Source organism: Fringilla coelebs (genome assembly GCF_963513975.1).
Source record: "Fringilla coelebs genome assembly, chromosome: 4".
NCBI classification, from domain to species: Eukaryota; Metazoa; Chordata; class Aves; order Passeriformes; family Fringillidae; genus Fringilla; species Fringilla coelebs.
In genome coordinates this window covers 17,619,079-17,634,291 of record NC_140032.1, presented here as the reverse complement: position 1 = coordinate 17,634,291, position 15,213 = coordinate 17,619,079, and the positions used below count along the sequence as shown (strand labels likewise).

General features: G+C 39.4%; 1 protein-coding gene across 1 annotated transcript in view; it reads left to right on the top strand.

Annotated features, from left to right (window-relative positions):
• Positions 1 to 1,994: 1,994 nt before the first annotated feature.
• The window catches only part of ADGRA3 (adhesion G protein-coupled receptor A3), a gene marked incomplete at its 5' end in the record, with an annotated part of 54,132 nt that continues 40,913 nt past the window's right edge, over positions 1,995 to 15,213 (top strand). The window contains one exon of the mRNA XM_084204310.1: positions 1,995 to 2,260. Within this exon, the coding sequence (XP_084060436.1) occupies positions 1,995 to 2,260 (266 nt within the window). The remainder of the gene's footprint in view (positions 2,261 to 15,213) is intronic.

Sequence of the window (15,213 nt, the reverse complement as noted above, 5' to 3'; positions counted from 1 at the left end):
ACAGTCTGAACTGGCATTTACTGCCCCCACTGCCAGAAGAGGCAGTTTTATGCTGTATCTCCATGCTGATCCACTACCCAGCACAAGCTTTTTATGTGGCTATGCAGAGAATCGTGTCATGTTATTGATGTAGGTAAGAATTCTGGCAAGAAGGTAGCCAAAGAGAAGAACTGTTTAACCCAGCACTACTTCTGAGGGAAAAGGTATCTTGGGCCATGGTTTGATTTAGTTAATCCAGCTTTACAACTCCTGGTGCCAGATCAAAAATGATAAACTTCTATGATGAAAAGCACCCATCCAACGCAAATTAATAGTACGATTTGAATTTGTTTAAAACAGAGACAAAATGAAAGAATTTTCTGTACACTGGTGAATTTCATGCTAATTAGACCTCTCTTCTCTTGCAGTTAGTATAACTGCAGCATAAGAGAAAAAAGCATTGTCAACTTTGTATTCTGTGTCTGACCTAATTTAGTTCAAGTGTAACAGTGGCCTCACATCTCACCCAGATCAGGTTGGTCCTGTTGAGTGACCCAGTGACACACAAACATCATATTAAAGCTCAGGGACCAGCATCCTCTTTGCACTCTGGTCAACAATTTCACTACTTAGAACATGTTTCATCTTCATTTGTAAGAGGACACAGAGTCTAGGAGTAAAGGGTGATTGTGAAATTTTTACTGTAATCTTGTTCCTTTTGCTCCAATCCACAATTCCAATGGTTTGCCAGAATCTTTTGTTAGGTTAGGTTTAAAACTGAGTTACAGTCTGAGTGTTCAGCATTATTCAAGGACATCTTAGGTTAGAGATTTCGTAAGACTCATTTTGGCAGCTCTTACTGACAAAATCTAAAATGACGTTTCTGTGTAATAGCAGGTAGTTTGCAGGGTGCCCTTTGCCAGTTCTCTTCTCAAAGATGGGGCACTGTGAGTTCTTGGTTAGCTACCAGAACTTCCTTTGGGTTCTGCAAAATCTGTCTTAAAATTTTTAAAGTAGATCCTGCCACTTCTTGTAATTTCATTGTTAGGTAACAGTTATTTTATTATCCTCACACCTACCAGAGGCAAAGAACATACTGAGAATGTCAGCTGTCATTGGCACGAAAGTGTTTGTGCCTGGCTGAAATGTGAGAACATGACCTAATTACACTCCGGAAAGTAGTTTCAAGTGTGCCATGAAAACACACATTGTAGGTACGGGGGATTTGGTGCGTGTGTCTGTGTGATTGGGGGTTTTTTATAGTTGAGATAAATGATATTCAAATAACTTTTGGTGATCAAGTGGGAATAACTGGTTACATCTTACAGGGCCAATTTGAGGAAAAATCTTGTTAAGTACAATTTAGTTAGCGTTATGAATTTTGAAGCCATTCGGCACCTAGGCAGGGGCTTATCTTTCCTCCATAAAGCAAGAACAGCATCAGTCCTCCTTGTAAGACTGAAGAACTGGAGCAGGAGGGCAAGAAGCCAAGTCATGGAAGCAGAGGAGAGGGAAACCAAAGCACTTTATGGAGGAGGAAGGGGTTCAGGGAGAGTCACAGGACCCAGAGAGCCGCAGCAAGCCAGAGCGCACAGTTTGTGCCCATGAGGGCACGGCCGCCACACCGGCTCCCCGAGCACGGCGCCCCCGGCCCCGGCCCCGGCCCCGGCCCCCGCCCGGCGCCGCGCATGCGCGGGGGCACGGCAGCCACCGCGGCGCTTGCGCAGTGGGGCCGCGGCCCGGCGGGCGCTATCGGTGCCGCGGGGTCCGGCCCCGGCGGGAGGCGGCGCTGCTGCCGCCGCGCTCGGCCCGACCCGCGCCACACAAAGGCGGCCGCGGCCGCTACGGCTCCCGCCCGCCCGCCGCTCCCTCGGCACCGCATGGCGGCGGTACCGCCCCCGCGGGGCTAGGCCAGGGCGGATCGGAGCCCCCTTCTTCCCTCCCTCCCTCCGGCCTTTCCCGGCCGGCCCGTCCGTCGCCGGGAGGAGCGGAGCAGGGTCCTGCTCGGCCCCGCCATGCTGCCCCCGGGCCGCCGCGCTCTCTGCCGCCCGCCGCGCCGCCGCCGCCGCCCGGCGCGGGTCGTGCCCGCGCTGCTGCTGCTGGCGGTGCTGGGCGGCGGCGGCGGTGCCGCGCTGCCCCCGGGCTGCAAGTACGACGGGCGTCCCAAGAGCGCCGGCAAAGCGGCGGCCGGCGGCCCGGCGGAGGTGAAGGTAGTTTGTAGCAACCTGGAGCTCGCTCAGGTCCTGCCTCCCGAGGCGCTGCCCAACCGCACGGTCACCCTGTGAGTACCGTCCCCGCGTGGGGGGTGGGCAGCCTCGGTGCGACGTGGACGGGCGGAGGGGGAGTGGGAGCGCCGGTCTGAGGTAAAATGGGGTGAGCCGGGGGGGAGTGGGAGCGTAGGTGACTCCCCTGTAGTGCTGGAGAAAGCCCCCGCAGCGGATGTACTTTCATGTTTTCCGGTAGTTTCCCGGGGTGGTCATTTTTGAAGGGGGCGAAGTGTCCCGTAACTCACTGGGGGGAGGCACCGTCCCGTGGAGCTCCCTCCGCGCCTCCGCTCACCCCGCGGAACAGCATCCCCAACTCTCCCTCCTTCATCCCTCAGTAGGCGGGCTGTTTTTGTGCGGAGGCAATTCCTGCTTATCCATTTGAATAACAAGTTTCAAACAGGATATGCAACTTAATCCAAAGTAAAAAATATGTTGCCACTTACTTTAGACATAAGTGTGCACGTGCAAAGAGAGGCTTTGCAAGTTGTTTTCCTTTCTGGGACATGACTCTAGCAAAGAAGTTCATAGAATGGTTTGGATTGGAAGGGAGATCTCCAGATCAGCTGGTCCAATCCCTCTGGCATGGGTAAGATCGCTCAGCACTGGATCTCACCAGTGAGTGGTCCCAAAGTGAAACCCTTGCCCTTTAATCTTTAGAGAGGCTTATTGTGCCTGTGCTGCCATGGTAAGGAAGACTCAAGTGCAACCAAGTTGTCTGCAGGAAAGTCAGGGAAAAGGAACTGTAATATGGGGATATATTTTAAGATATTTGTCTGCTTAACTGGAAATCGCAGGTTTGAAAGCTCTACCAGTAACTCGACATTTAAGAAGTACAGAATGTGCTGTCATGAGAACAACCTGCTGTTTTTGTGAGCACTGACAGCACTGAAACACCAAGGAATGGTGTTCTTCCAGAAGTCTTAGTGAGGTGTGAATTCAGCAGATGCATGGACCTGGACTTGTGAGAAAAGGGAAAGCAAAAAAATGGGAGCTAAATAAGGCTAAAGTAGTTGTTCTTACTTGAATGGCTGCAAGGGTTCAGACAATATTTCTAAATTACTTGTGAGAAATTATTATAGATGTTCCTACTTGAACATATTTCTGAAGTAGAAAACCAGGCAAAAAGTAGAAGTGACAGTAGTTTGATCAGCAAATCTCTTTTAGTCTTTGTTAGTCTCAAATGCTTTGCAGCTGATTAAATGTTATGAGTATGGTATTATCCATAAAAATTTTGATATAAGTAGATGCTAGTATGGTTGATATGCTGAAGTTCACCGTGGGGTTCTTTTGGTTCAAAAAAACTTGAATCACATCTATGATTGCTGTGAAAGACAAGCAGATACCAAACACAGCAGCCTTGCTGTGAGTGGATCTTTGTTCATTATTGTAGTGACAGAAGAATTTGGAAGAATGGTTCATCTTTCATCTTGATTTTCATACTCCTTCAATATCTAGAGCATATCTTTATACACTAATTAGTAGCTTTCAATTAATCAGCCTTTGAAGTTCATAACAACTTCTGAAATATTTTTCTGATTTGAACTTTTTAGTAGACATAGCAAGAAACAATGTCATTTTTCATTGTTATTTTTAGGAAATATCATAACTGTGTTGATACAATTTAATGAACATACACTTCAAAATTTTGCTTAAATATAAAGCAAGGATTATTAAACCAATTACCTTTTTTTCCTAAACCTAGACGTTGTTCTCAGGTTCAGAATCTTGCATGTTTGTTGACTCTTGAGGCATGGCTTTCTAGTCTCAGGTTTTTTTTGTTTGTTTGTTTTTTAATTATTATTACCAAATACATGTTAACCTAGATTGAAAGTGTTGGCGATGTGTGGGTTTTGTCACCAAATGCCATTTCTCTAACATGTTGATTAGTAGTGCCTGGATTAATTGTTACCTAATCTTTTGCCAAAAATGATGGGTTTTTTTTCCCCAAGCTGATACTTAAAATTGCAGCACTTGGTGAACAGTTGTCTGATTAGAGTCAAACTGCTCTGAGTTATCTTGATTCTTGTGGGATTCATCTATTAAGATAAGTACTACTTCTATTAGATCTTTTTGGATTATTGGATCACTGCAGAGATAAGTAGCTTTTAATAGATCACTTTTGTGTATATCAGCTGCATTTTAATTCAGTTAATTTTCTTTTATGTTGACTCTATTTTGCACAAACCAGTTTTAAATACAATGACCTATATAGCTTTATGTAACTTCTTGTTTTTTGAATGAGTTAGGAATGATGCAAATGAAGTGATGATATGCATTTTGGAAATACTGATTTCTTCCTTATCACCGGTCAAGTTCTTAGATTTTCAGTAGATTAACTACTGTGCCTTTAGCATTTACCATTTCTTTTTTTCCCAGTGAAATACTTTTGAGGACAATAGTCTGTAGAAAGTGAGAAAATAAGTGAGAAGTAGTGGAAATTAGGATAAGTGAGTAGCATCTGAGGATGCTGGCCAGGTTCCTTCATTCTTGAGCACCATTGTAATTAGTGGTTAATGGTGATACAAGTTGGGCAAGGTCACTTAATTTATGAGTTGGGCAAGGTCACGTAATTTGTGTTTGCCACAAAACATGTTATTGACCCAGTAATTTATGTCAGTATGATGAGACTCTTCAGACAATATAGAAAAAATCCTAATTTGATTTCAACTGGTAAAAGATAAAGTAAGTTTGTTTCATGAATGAGGAAGAAAAGCAGACATGGTTGTTTGATGATTGAGGAAGAAAAGCAGACACGGGAAGAGGACTATTAAAGTATGGAAGTGTGTTTATGGGAGAGTAAGTAATGTGTAGGATTTCTGGCAGTACTGTAAATTGGTTTTCCTTTATGATCCAGGTAGAACTAGCTGTTGCTTTATGGGGCACTTAGGTCAAATTCCAAGGTGAATTCAAGTTCATTTATTCCTAAGGAAAAGTTTTTTCTTAGCTTTATATAATAACAGCTGATTTGGATGCAAATGAAGGGTGCATCTACACGAACACCATCGATTGCTTTGATGTTTGTAGGTTAAGCAGACAGATGAGATGCTTCTGGTTTGAATATACCAAATCAGGGTGAATGTAACTGTGGTTTGTCTGCCATGGTCTTTATTTCAGTAGGTATTGAATCCATTGCCATGATGCACATTTAAGTGAGGAATGCCCAGTACTCTTGTAATAGAAGCCTGAGATAAAATATCTGTTGCAGTTGTATTTCTTGGTGCTAATTCAAATGATGATTGTGAATACTTGTTTGAACTTATTGGCTATTAGCTGTTATGTTGTTTTTTGGAAGGGGATGTGTAAGTCCACTGAAGACAAGCCCATGAAGCTTATTTGTTGTGAATATTATTTACCTGTTACATATGTTATCAGAACATATCTAAATAAACAAAGGAAAAGCATATGTACTCAGTAAAGAATTGCATTTCTGGATCAGGAAGCTTACTGCTCTGCAAACAACTTTGCTTAAGCACATATCCTCTTAGGAGCATAGGAGTATCAGTGTTTGCACTTAAAAAAAGTGTTAGGATTTACAAGCCAGAGCATTTGCCTGGGTTAATGTTCAGAGCTTTTCAAAGGTATGTTTAACTTGGTTGCTGTTAGGAAACATCTTAAAATGTTACAGCTTTCATCCAGCTCCTAAATAAAATCACATCAAACTGCATGCATTAAGAAGCTCATATGCATACTTACTTGGACTTCCAAATACCTGTGCAATTTTTCTATTTATGACAAAAATTTAAATTTCAAAAGTTTCAAAGCAAAATGTCACTGATATTGCAAGAAGCCATTTGTATTGCACTATGTTATTATGTTGTGTCTGAGTCATGTAATTTAAGTATCTTCTGTGGAAGTTAGTCTCTTTTAAAGTACATTTCTGTTTACTAGCTTGATGGTACTCTTGATAGCTGTTGGCTTGGGTTTGGTTTTTTTTTGTTTGTTTTTTTTTGTTCTAATAGTCAGTGTTAGACTGTTAAAGTGCTCAGTACTAATAATTTGGGCAGTGGTAACATTTTTGAAGTTACAAGGTACTAATAATCCCCATTAAAACTTAACATTTTCTTTGACCAGTGGATACACAGGCTGTGCAAAATGCATCTTACTTATGAACACAAGGCAGTACAGAGTTAGTACTTGAGAACTGTAGCCACAATGTACTAATTGTGTACATGTACATGCCTCTTCATCAGTACCATCTGACTCCTAAAAATCCTTAGTGTGTAATTTACTGCTAGGCTTGTGTTCTATACTTCTATCAGATTTTGTGTGCCTTTTACCTTGTTGAGAAGAGAATTAATTTTGTGCTTTTCTGTATGTACTTTTCCAACATGGATTCATTGCTGTGAGCTTGTTATAGGATATTGAGTACATGTAATATTCTCTTATTATGTACGCTTTTGTATGTATTTGAGTATTGCAAGAAAATTCTGATGTAACAATATGAACAGTTTTCTTCTAAATTGCAATATTTAGTTCTATAGGAAAAATTATTCAGCTTTGGAAGACATCATGTTGCATGGTTTATATGTGTCCACTGGGATACACTGTCAAGATTGAATAGTGTTTTCCTATTCCATGAAGTGCTGCAGTAATGACTTTAACATACATGGTGGTTTTGTAACTGGCAATAGTCTTCATGCAGTCTTGTATTCAATTCTTATATTGATTCATATTTCTTTTTAATAAAAAAATTACTCTTTTGTATAAGCATTTTTAAATTCTTTTGTGTGCCTTTCTCAATGAGATTATTTTACTTTTGATTAAACACGTGAGATAATCAGAAATATGGCTTCTGTACCACAGATCAAACTGTAGCAGTTATTACAAGCCTGGGGCTCACATTTTGCATCGGAGCTATGTATTGGTTACTGTTGAGTTGAAAATAAGGGAGAAGGACAGAGTTCAGTTCTGCATGATTCTGGAGAGCAAATTTAAGTTTTTGTAATGGAACTATTTTTTTTTATTTCTCAGAGCTACCATATTAATGTAAAATTGCCCAATACCTTTGTTCCTAAGTAGATACCCATGTAAGCAATGTTCATGTGTTCATTAGCCCTTCAATTAGCCCTAAAGTGACTATTAAATGTTGAATGTGTTATGCTATGTCTAGCCTCAAGAAGACAGATTTGAATCTTCATAATTAGTACTTTTTTATTTTATTGTTGTCTCTTATTGATCAGTAGTATTCCCGGGTTTGCTTCAGAACTGCAAAATACTGAAATTTTTGTTTTTATTCAATGCCAAGAGTAAAAGGATTGAACTAGAATTTGTGCTGCAGTGATGAAGAACGAATAACTTCTTATGTCTCTATGCTTGCAGTTTGCTCATGTTTCAGGGGTTATTTTGGTAATTTAAAACAACTATGGAGCTGCAAGTTAGATTTTTCAGGATTTAATGGTTCCCATATGTACTTTGCGTGGGCCAGATATGTTGCAGGTTCATGGATTTGTCATTACTGCCTTATATAGTCTATCTTCACCATTACAGTCTATAATTTTTGAATCTGTTCTGTTTAAATGCATTTTTTGTACTACTAGTTAATCCATGAAGATTAAAAACAGTTGAGCATTTCTTTTCACCAGTGATAATAAACTGTTTAAGAATGTCACATAAAGTATGTTTTTGTGAGTTTTGCTTTCGGTAGTTAGATAAATAATGAATTAAATTTATTTTTAAAAATTTTATAATCTATTAAATGTCTCTAGTCTTTACCTAGTAAATAGCTGAGGATTTAATTTTCCCCTTGTATTCACTGTTTGGCTGTTTAGCAGTGAAAACTGTAATGCCTTGTTGCTCTAGAGTGCTAGAGATCATATCCCGTACTAATTATGTGGATCGCTGTGTTGTGGCTGATCCTCGTGCACTGCCGCAGGGCATGTCCAGTGGTGGGGACAGCGCTGTTCCACAGATCTCTAGGCTGCCCTGGGGCCAAGCAGATGCCAAGGCACTGCAGTGCAGAGCTTTTGGGCCCCAGGGAGCAGACCAGACTGCCTACTTTCATTTTGTGTGTGATCCAAGCTGGTCATCCAGTTTTGGCCGGGCTGCAGAGTTTTCACTTCTGGAGTAGGAACTCGACCTTTTCGGTAAAACAGACCAAAAGCTTTTTGGGGGGAGGGAAAAAACCCAAACATAATAGGTGCAGACTGATTAAAGATGTTTAAGAAATAGGCAGCTTAATTCCACAGTTCTTTCTGCAGTGGACAGTGTGTTCTAGGATTCATCCAGACTCCAGGTGGCTGAGGGCTGTGCTGACTTCAGGTGTTTTGTCTAAAAGTACAATCTGTGCCCTCTACTACGTCACTTCAGTCTAGGGAAAGAAGGTGCTTTGAGGTAGGGGGAGGGAGGTTAGAGTCTAGAGTGAATAAATGCAGAAGGATTGTATTAAGAGGTGGAGGCTGGTGCTGGGAGTTGGGATGGAAGTGTGGGTTTCTTTGAATTGATATGTTAGTTATGGAGGTGGGAAACCAGAAAAGAGAGAATGAAGGCAGAGCAAATAAGGTACTGAAGGCTGAGTGTAAACTGGCTTGATGTGGGATCAGCAACATTCTTGGAAATTCAGCAGCTACCCGAAATCACTAGACAGGATTGACATCTCTATGCCAGTAAGAAGAGATGGGTCGTATGAGGAATGGTAGTGGTATAACACAGTCCAGGAAAGTTCTTCTGGTGCTGTCCACGTGATGTGCTGTTTCTGTCAGATACAAGAGCTCCTTATTAGCTTTCCCAGTTAGCTTTCCCATGTTGTTATAGAGTATGTTTTACCTTGAAACGGAGTATCAGGCAGAGTTTTTGCAAGTTATACTTAGGTTTCTAAAAGTCTCCTGTCAGACATTCCGGACAACTTATTCCAATACTCGACTGTTGTTTCAGGATAACAGCCTCTGGTGTTAACAGGAATTTTCAGCAGTCTCTTAATTTGTGTGCTGATTGACTCATTGATGTTTCTATGGGTTACAGTGACCTGACTTATGGTTGTGTGCTGCAGATCCCCTTCAACTTTCTCTTTCTGCTTCTGACACAGGGATGATAAGATGCAAGGGCTGAGGAGAGAAGATCTCTCCCTCTGTGTAGGGAATGTTGCACCAGCATCCAGCTGTCGGTAAAACCGTAGCCTAAACTGGAGCTGGTGTGTTCATACCTTTGCCTCCCAGTCTGTCGCTGTGTGGATGTTTGTGGCTTTTTTCCCTCCCCTCCCTCCCTGGCTGCAGTACTAGTATTTGTCTGGCTCCATGCCTAGTCAGTTCAGGGAGCTAAGCTATCCAAAAACTGTTTACTTCTGTAGGATTAGGATATAAATTTTTGTAAATGTATCTTTGTGTGCCAGCAGCTGACAGGAAGTGCTTGTTAACATGTCTAGACAAAGCACTTTCATAGAGAGCAGGTACACCTGGTAGGAAATGTGAATACATGTGGGACTGGGTGTGACAGTCCATATTCTAATTAGTACTACTGTGATATGACACAGAGAATTTATTAATTTATTTGCCATAGCAGCTAAAGTTAGAAGTGGCTGGCAAGGCATCCCTGTGTGGTGTTTTGTGTGAAGCAAATTATTCTTGCATGTATGGATGGATTTTTTTTGGGGTCAGGTGAATTTGCACTGAACTGCAAATCAGTGGTAATCTTAAAAAGTATACAGCTGGTGGCTAAGAGGGAAAATCAGGAGGGAGCAGAAGTTAGTAAACCAAGCCAGTTATTACAGAAAAAGTTGATCATGATATCTTAAAATAATGCAGGTGCTACAGATCTGACCACTGGGGAGAGAACTTGGAGGAAGCTTTCTAGAACGAAGTGGTCACAAGGGTTAGACTTCCAGTGCTTTCTATTTGCTTTAGAAATGGCAACACAGAGTTAATTTTGTAAGAAATAGGGTGTAGCTGTGCCCTCTGAATTTTCTCCTCGGTAGGCTTTTGCACCTGGCATGAGTACAAGAAAGAAAGCAAAATTTAGTTGGTAATTTTGTCATTTTACAAGAATTCATTTTGAAATTAGTATGATTTTCACCAACGCTGCTGCTCATTCTCACATTCTGATTTGCCCCTCTGTTTGGTCCTTATCTAAGGTGATTTTTATTTGGTATTTTTACATAGAGAACTTGATGTGTTGCACCAGTGATTGGCACTGTATTTCACTAGAAATAATTTCTGTCCTTAAGAACAGGTTTTTTTTTAATGAAAAACTATAAATAAAGCATGTAGCTGCATACTGAATATCAAGAAAAAAATTCTATAACGGTGCTGCATAGTGAACATCGCTGCTTGAACGATCCAGGGATTGTGTAGGAAAAATAAAGATTCCTCATTAAATTATATAAATTTAGCACATTACCAGTTAAAAGTGGAGCAGTATAAGTAGACACAGTTTTAATTCTGTAATTTCATTACTTCTGAGGGGTTTAGTTTACAATTTTAATATAGTTTAATATGCATAATAATGAAATATTGCAGGAAATCTTTTTTCTGTTGCAAACTTGTATTTTGCAAATGTTTCATTGCTAAGCTTCCTTAATTATAATGTTTTTGTTGAATTGGAAAATACTGTCTCCTTTTGTTAGAGTTTTGGAATTATTAATAGGTCTTTATAAAGCTTATGGTGTGCTTTCATTTCAGAGTTACTATTAAGCAAGTACTATTTGTGTTCTGTTCAGTCTAGGTTTCAAGGTTTCTTTTGCTTTGATACCAGTAACTCACGAGAAGGCAAAATACTAACTGTTGAAAAATACTGGCTTTATATCCTTGTTAAGTCACAGTTTCTGCAAGATAAACTTTAAGAAATGTGTTTCTTTTTCCATGTTCACTACTTTCAGGAGAAAACATTTTTCTTGGTTGTGTGCAGATGGTTATTTTAGTCTGACTCTTGGTGGTGGCCACTTTCCCAGTTCTTAGAGTATCCAGTCACCATGAATTGATCTGATTTATTATCTATTTCTTAGCTCTCTGTTTGAGTCTTTTAAAATGTGTTTTGGAAGCTACTTCACTGTTCAGCGAACAGTTACACTTCATTCAGGCTTCATACAGGCTTCTTGGTGGTCATTTTGACTATTTGGTAATAGTGTTAATGGATGTATGTGTGTTTTAATAATATTCTCAAGATTAGGATTCATTTGTGATGTTAGGAGGCATATTCTAAATTACTGTCTAATTGACTGCTATCTTAGGGATAGTTGTTTTATAGCTGACAAGCCAAAATGGTTTCTCAGAACAAAACTGTTCAGTGCGTTCTAGTGGTAGAAATGGATTCAGCCATGATTTTATTCCCCTTCTGTATGAGAAAGAAAGTTAGTACATCATCTTTGGTACCTATTGCTAAAATTCCTCATAGTACAAAGAACAGACTTTGGGTTTGACTGCATTTATGTTTTGCCTGCTGAGCAAATACTGATAAAAGTCTCACCAATAAGTTAACAGTCATAGTTGAGTTTCTTTGCAGCTTTGCCCAAGTTGTCTGCCAGTTTATGGAGTAAAATGGAAAGTGGGCTTTTGATCCAAGCTATATTCAACAAAAACATTTCAGCAATGTTCTTGGAATACGTGAAAAGCTGGGGAGAGTTGAGGGGGTTGAGGGGTTTGGTACATTTCTTTTCTTGAGGTACATGGTTTCAGATTACCTCTTGGACTCTCAGATCTTCTGCTCAGAGGAAGAGGGAAATGCTGTCTTGTAAGGTGACTTGAGATGTCCATAATTCTTTCTAGAACCTATTTTTCAGCTGCTTGTTCTTCCAGGGTTTTTTAGTGTTAATTCCATGGCCATGTTTTTTTAACACAGGAGCTATCATTGCCTGCGTTAGTTTCATGTTTTATTTTCTGACATATAAGGGTTGGACAAGCAAAATGCATTTGTTCCAATCAGGCAAAAGAAAAGAAAACAAAAATCTCATATGGAGCTCATAGGAAATATGGAGCAACAGTGACGTTGGGCTGTGGAAGCCCTTTCGTGAATCTTCAGTGATATCATTTATGTTTCAAAAGTCATTTGTTAAAGAGTTGAATAAGATGGGGATGAGTGCAGCTCTCATCTCAATGGTAGCACTCTACTGTTTTCTCTTTAGATTTCTTAATGATGGAAAAGTTAGCATATTTCAGAATTACTTGCCTCTTTGGAGAAATTATGGTCTTAAACTAGTAACTTAAAATTATTATTGATCACAAATAATATCCTCTGCCTAAGTGCTACATAATAGTCCATCATTTCATTGTACATTAATGTACAGAAACTGAAAGTGACTATAAAACATCTACTTTGAGGTGGATGCTTTATTACATTTTGTCTTCTTGTGCCACATCTCTTAATACTTCAAATAATGTATGGACTATATATTAATAGCAAGTTTTAAACTACATTTTTTAAAGATTACACAACATTTTTGGGTGATGAAGTGTTTTAAGTTATATGGAGTGTTGTAAAATATATCATTTATTGTACTAAACCTTTATGGTTGAACAACTAACAGCCTCTGCAGAGAAAATACTTAATCAGTCTGACTGTAATTTGTAAATCACACTCAAGAGAGAAATTTACCTTGTACCCAGATATTAAAAGGCATCTATGTTAGACCTGTTATTTTATAGGCAATGTCAGAAGACTTTTTTTTTTCCTTACAGAACTGTTATTTTTATTTAGTTTAAATTTAGTTCAGTCAGTTATAACTACTTTTGAAGTGGTTCCAGCTTCATTTTTGAACAACTTATTTTTCTGGAAAAAACACAGGTATACAAATAAATCCTTAGACGAAGTAAATTGTAACTAAGATAGAATTTAATTTCTGTGCTACCAAGGATTGCAGTTTGCTTGCTTGTGTTGACTTAGATCGATGTTTGCTTGTGAACATGATGGTGTGTTTTTTTCCTTAATTTCTCCTGAAGTGTGGAGTTGGTATGCATTTTTTTCTTGCTGCCGCTGTTATGCCTTATGTTCAGTTTGCATTGACTCTTAATGATTTTTTATAACTTCCTTCATTTACTACTTTATATATTATTGCTGTTTTTCTTCATGCATACATTTCTGAAACCATGAAGGATGTTGAAGTAGAGGTGTACTTCACTTGGTTTTCTGGTGAATGTATCCAGTACCTGCCATTTTTACAAATAATAACTTATTATTTAGGTTGAAACCTTTTTCTCTTTGAGTAGAAGGGGTGGTAGTTTCAAAGGCTTTAGGACGTGTAATTTTAATGCTTCAGGTTAAATTTTACTAGTTTCGTGGGCATTCCAATTTGTATATGATTGTTATTATTACCGCCAAACTTGCACTCTTGCAAATGTATATAGTGGTTTTGTGTTAAATATTGTGCCATTCTTGATGGAAAGAGTAATTGAAATACATGTATATCTTTTAAGAGTACCTGTGCTTCCTTGGTTTCTTAGTGTGTTTTTAAAAACCAGCGCTGTTTCTTTTGTTCATTTAGTTTATCACAGCTGCAGGCAAGGCAAAATTTTCCTTATTTTCTTCCTGTGAGGTAGCTTAATGTATTGGACTATAGAACTATGTTTTTACAAGAGCAAATGCACTTCACTGACACTCTAGTAGGTGTTACAGGCATTATAGCAATACAACAGCAATTTCTCAGTATAATTTTAAGCATTTTTTCCCCTTCTTCCTTTCCACCATTCCTGTGATCAGTCTTCACCTGGTGTTATCTGACTGTGTAGGATACTAGGTTGATCACACTTGTGTAGTTGACATATAAATCAATCTCCTGGATAAATGTGTAGTTTAACATTTGCAGCTTGTGGATCAATGGACACCAGGGATAGGTTGAGATGAGCTGCAGAAATACGTGGTGTGATTGGAAGGTGAGAAGAAGGAATGGAATCTCCTCATTTTAGCATCAGAACATGTTACCTTTGTTGAATGAGTGAAGGTTAACTTCAAGAATTTTCAAACCTTCTTACCATCAGGCTGGAAATGGAAGAATTTTCAAACAGTTTGTTCAGCTGTCTTGACTTTGTGTGTGTGAGATGAGAGAGAGAGATTGAGTCAGAGCTAGATTTTTTGAAAAAAAATGCCCGCTCTGTGTTTGTCTGAACTGTAGAGACTTGAGGTAATCTTTGAGAAACCTGGAGAAGAAAACTATGTAATATAATATACATTGTGTCAAAATGATGCTGTTTTCATAGATTGCTATATCTGTATTTTATTTTTATCTAAGTCATTGTGTGTTTTGAAGTCCTTGTCATTACGTAGTAAATTTTACGCACTGGAGGAAACAGTGGGGGGTGTGTGTGTGTTTCGTTTATGGCTGTTTTAAAAGACATCTGAAAGTTGTAGTGGACTTGGAAAGAAATCTCATATTGTAGCACCTTTAAGTGCAGAAGTAGTTATTCAGCCTGAAGAAGTAATTGGTGTAAGTGAAGAAGTGTGGAGACATGTTGGATATGAAGGATCCATTTGATAGAGGATCTGTCTGAAATTGAAGTTACTGTAGCAGAAGTTGTGGAACAATCTGACAGTGAATAAATTTCCAGGACAAGATGGTGTGACTGAAGAGCTTTTAGAAGAACTTGGGGATGAAATTTCTGAAGTCTTGCTTAGAATAAACATGATTTTTTTGAGGACTGGAGGATAGCAAATGCTCATTTTTAAAAGTTCATCACCATTTGCATGGTTCCAAGTCTGATGTTTGTGTTGAAAAATGTGTAGAACTTACAATAAATATATTGGACACCTGGATAAAGGTACTGTGGAAAATTTACATCTTCTGTAAGGAGAAGCTCTTCCCCACAGTCCTTTGGAGTTCTTCAGTCAGCAAAATATATACAAGGTTGATCCAGCTGTTATAATGAAACATGCATTTCTAAAAGGTGTGTCTGTCCCTTGCCAAAGGCATTTGATGAGAAAAGTATGTCAGTCTTAATGGAGGATCATCAGATGAGTAGCTGACTTGCTAAAGGATAAGAAGAGGGTGTGGAAGTAAATCCTTCTCAGTGGAGTGGAGTCATAGAGAACTGTAATGCACAACTTATTTCCT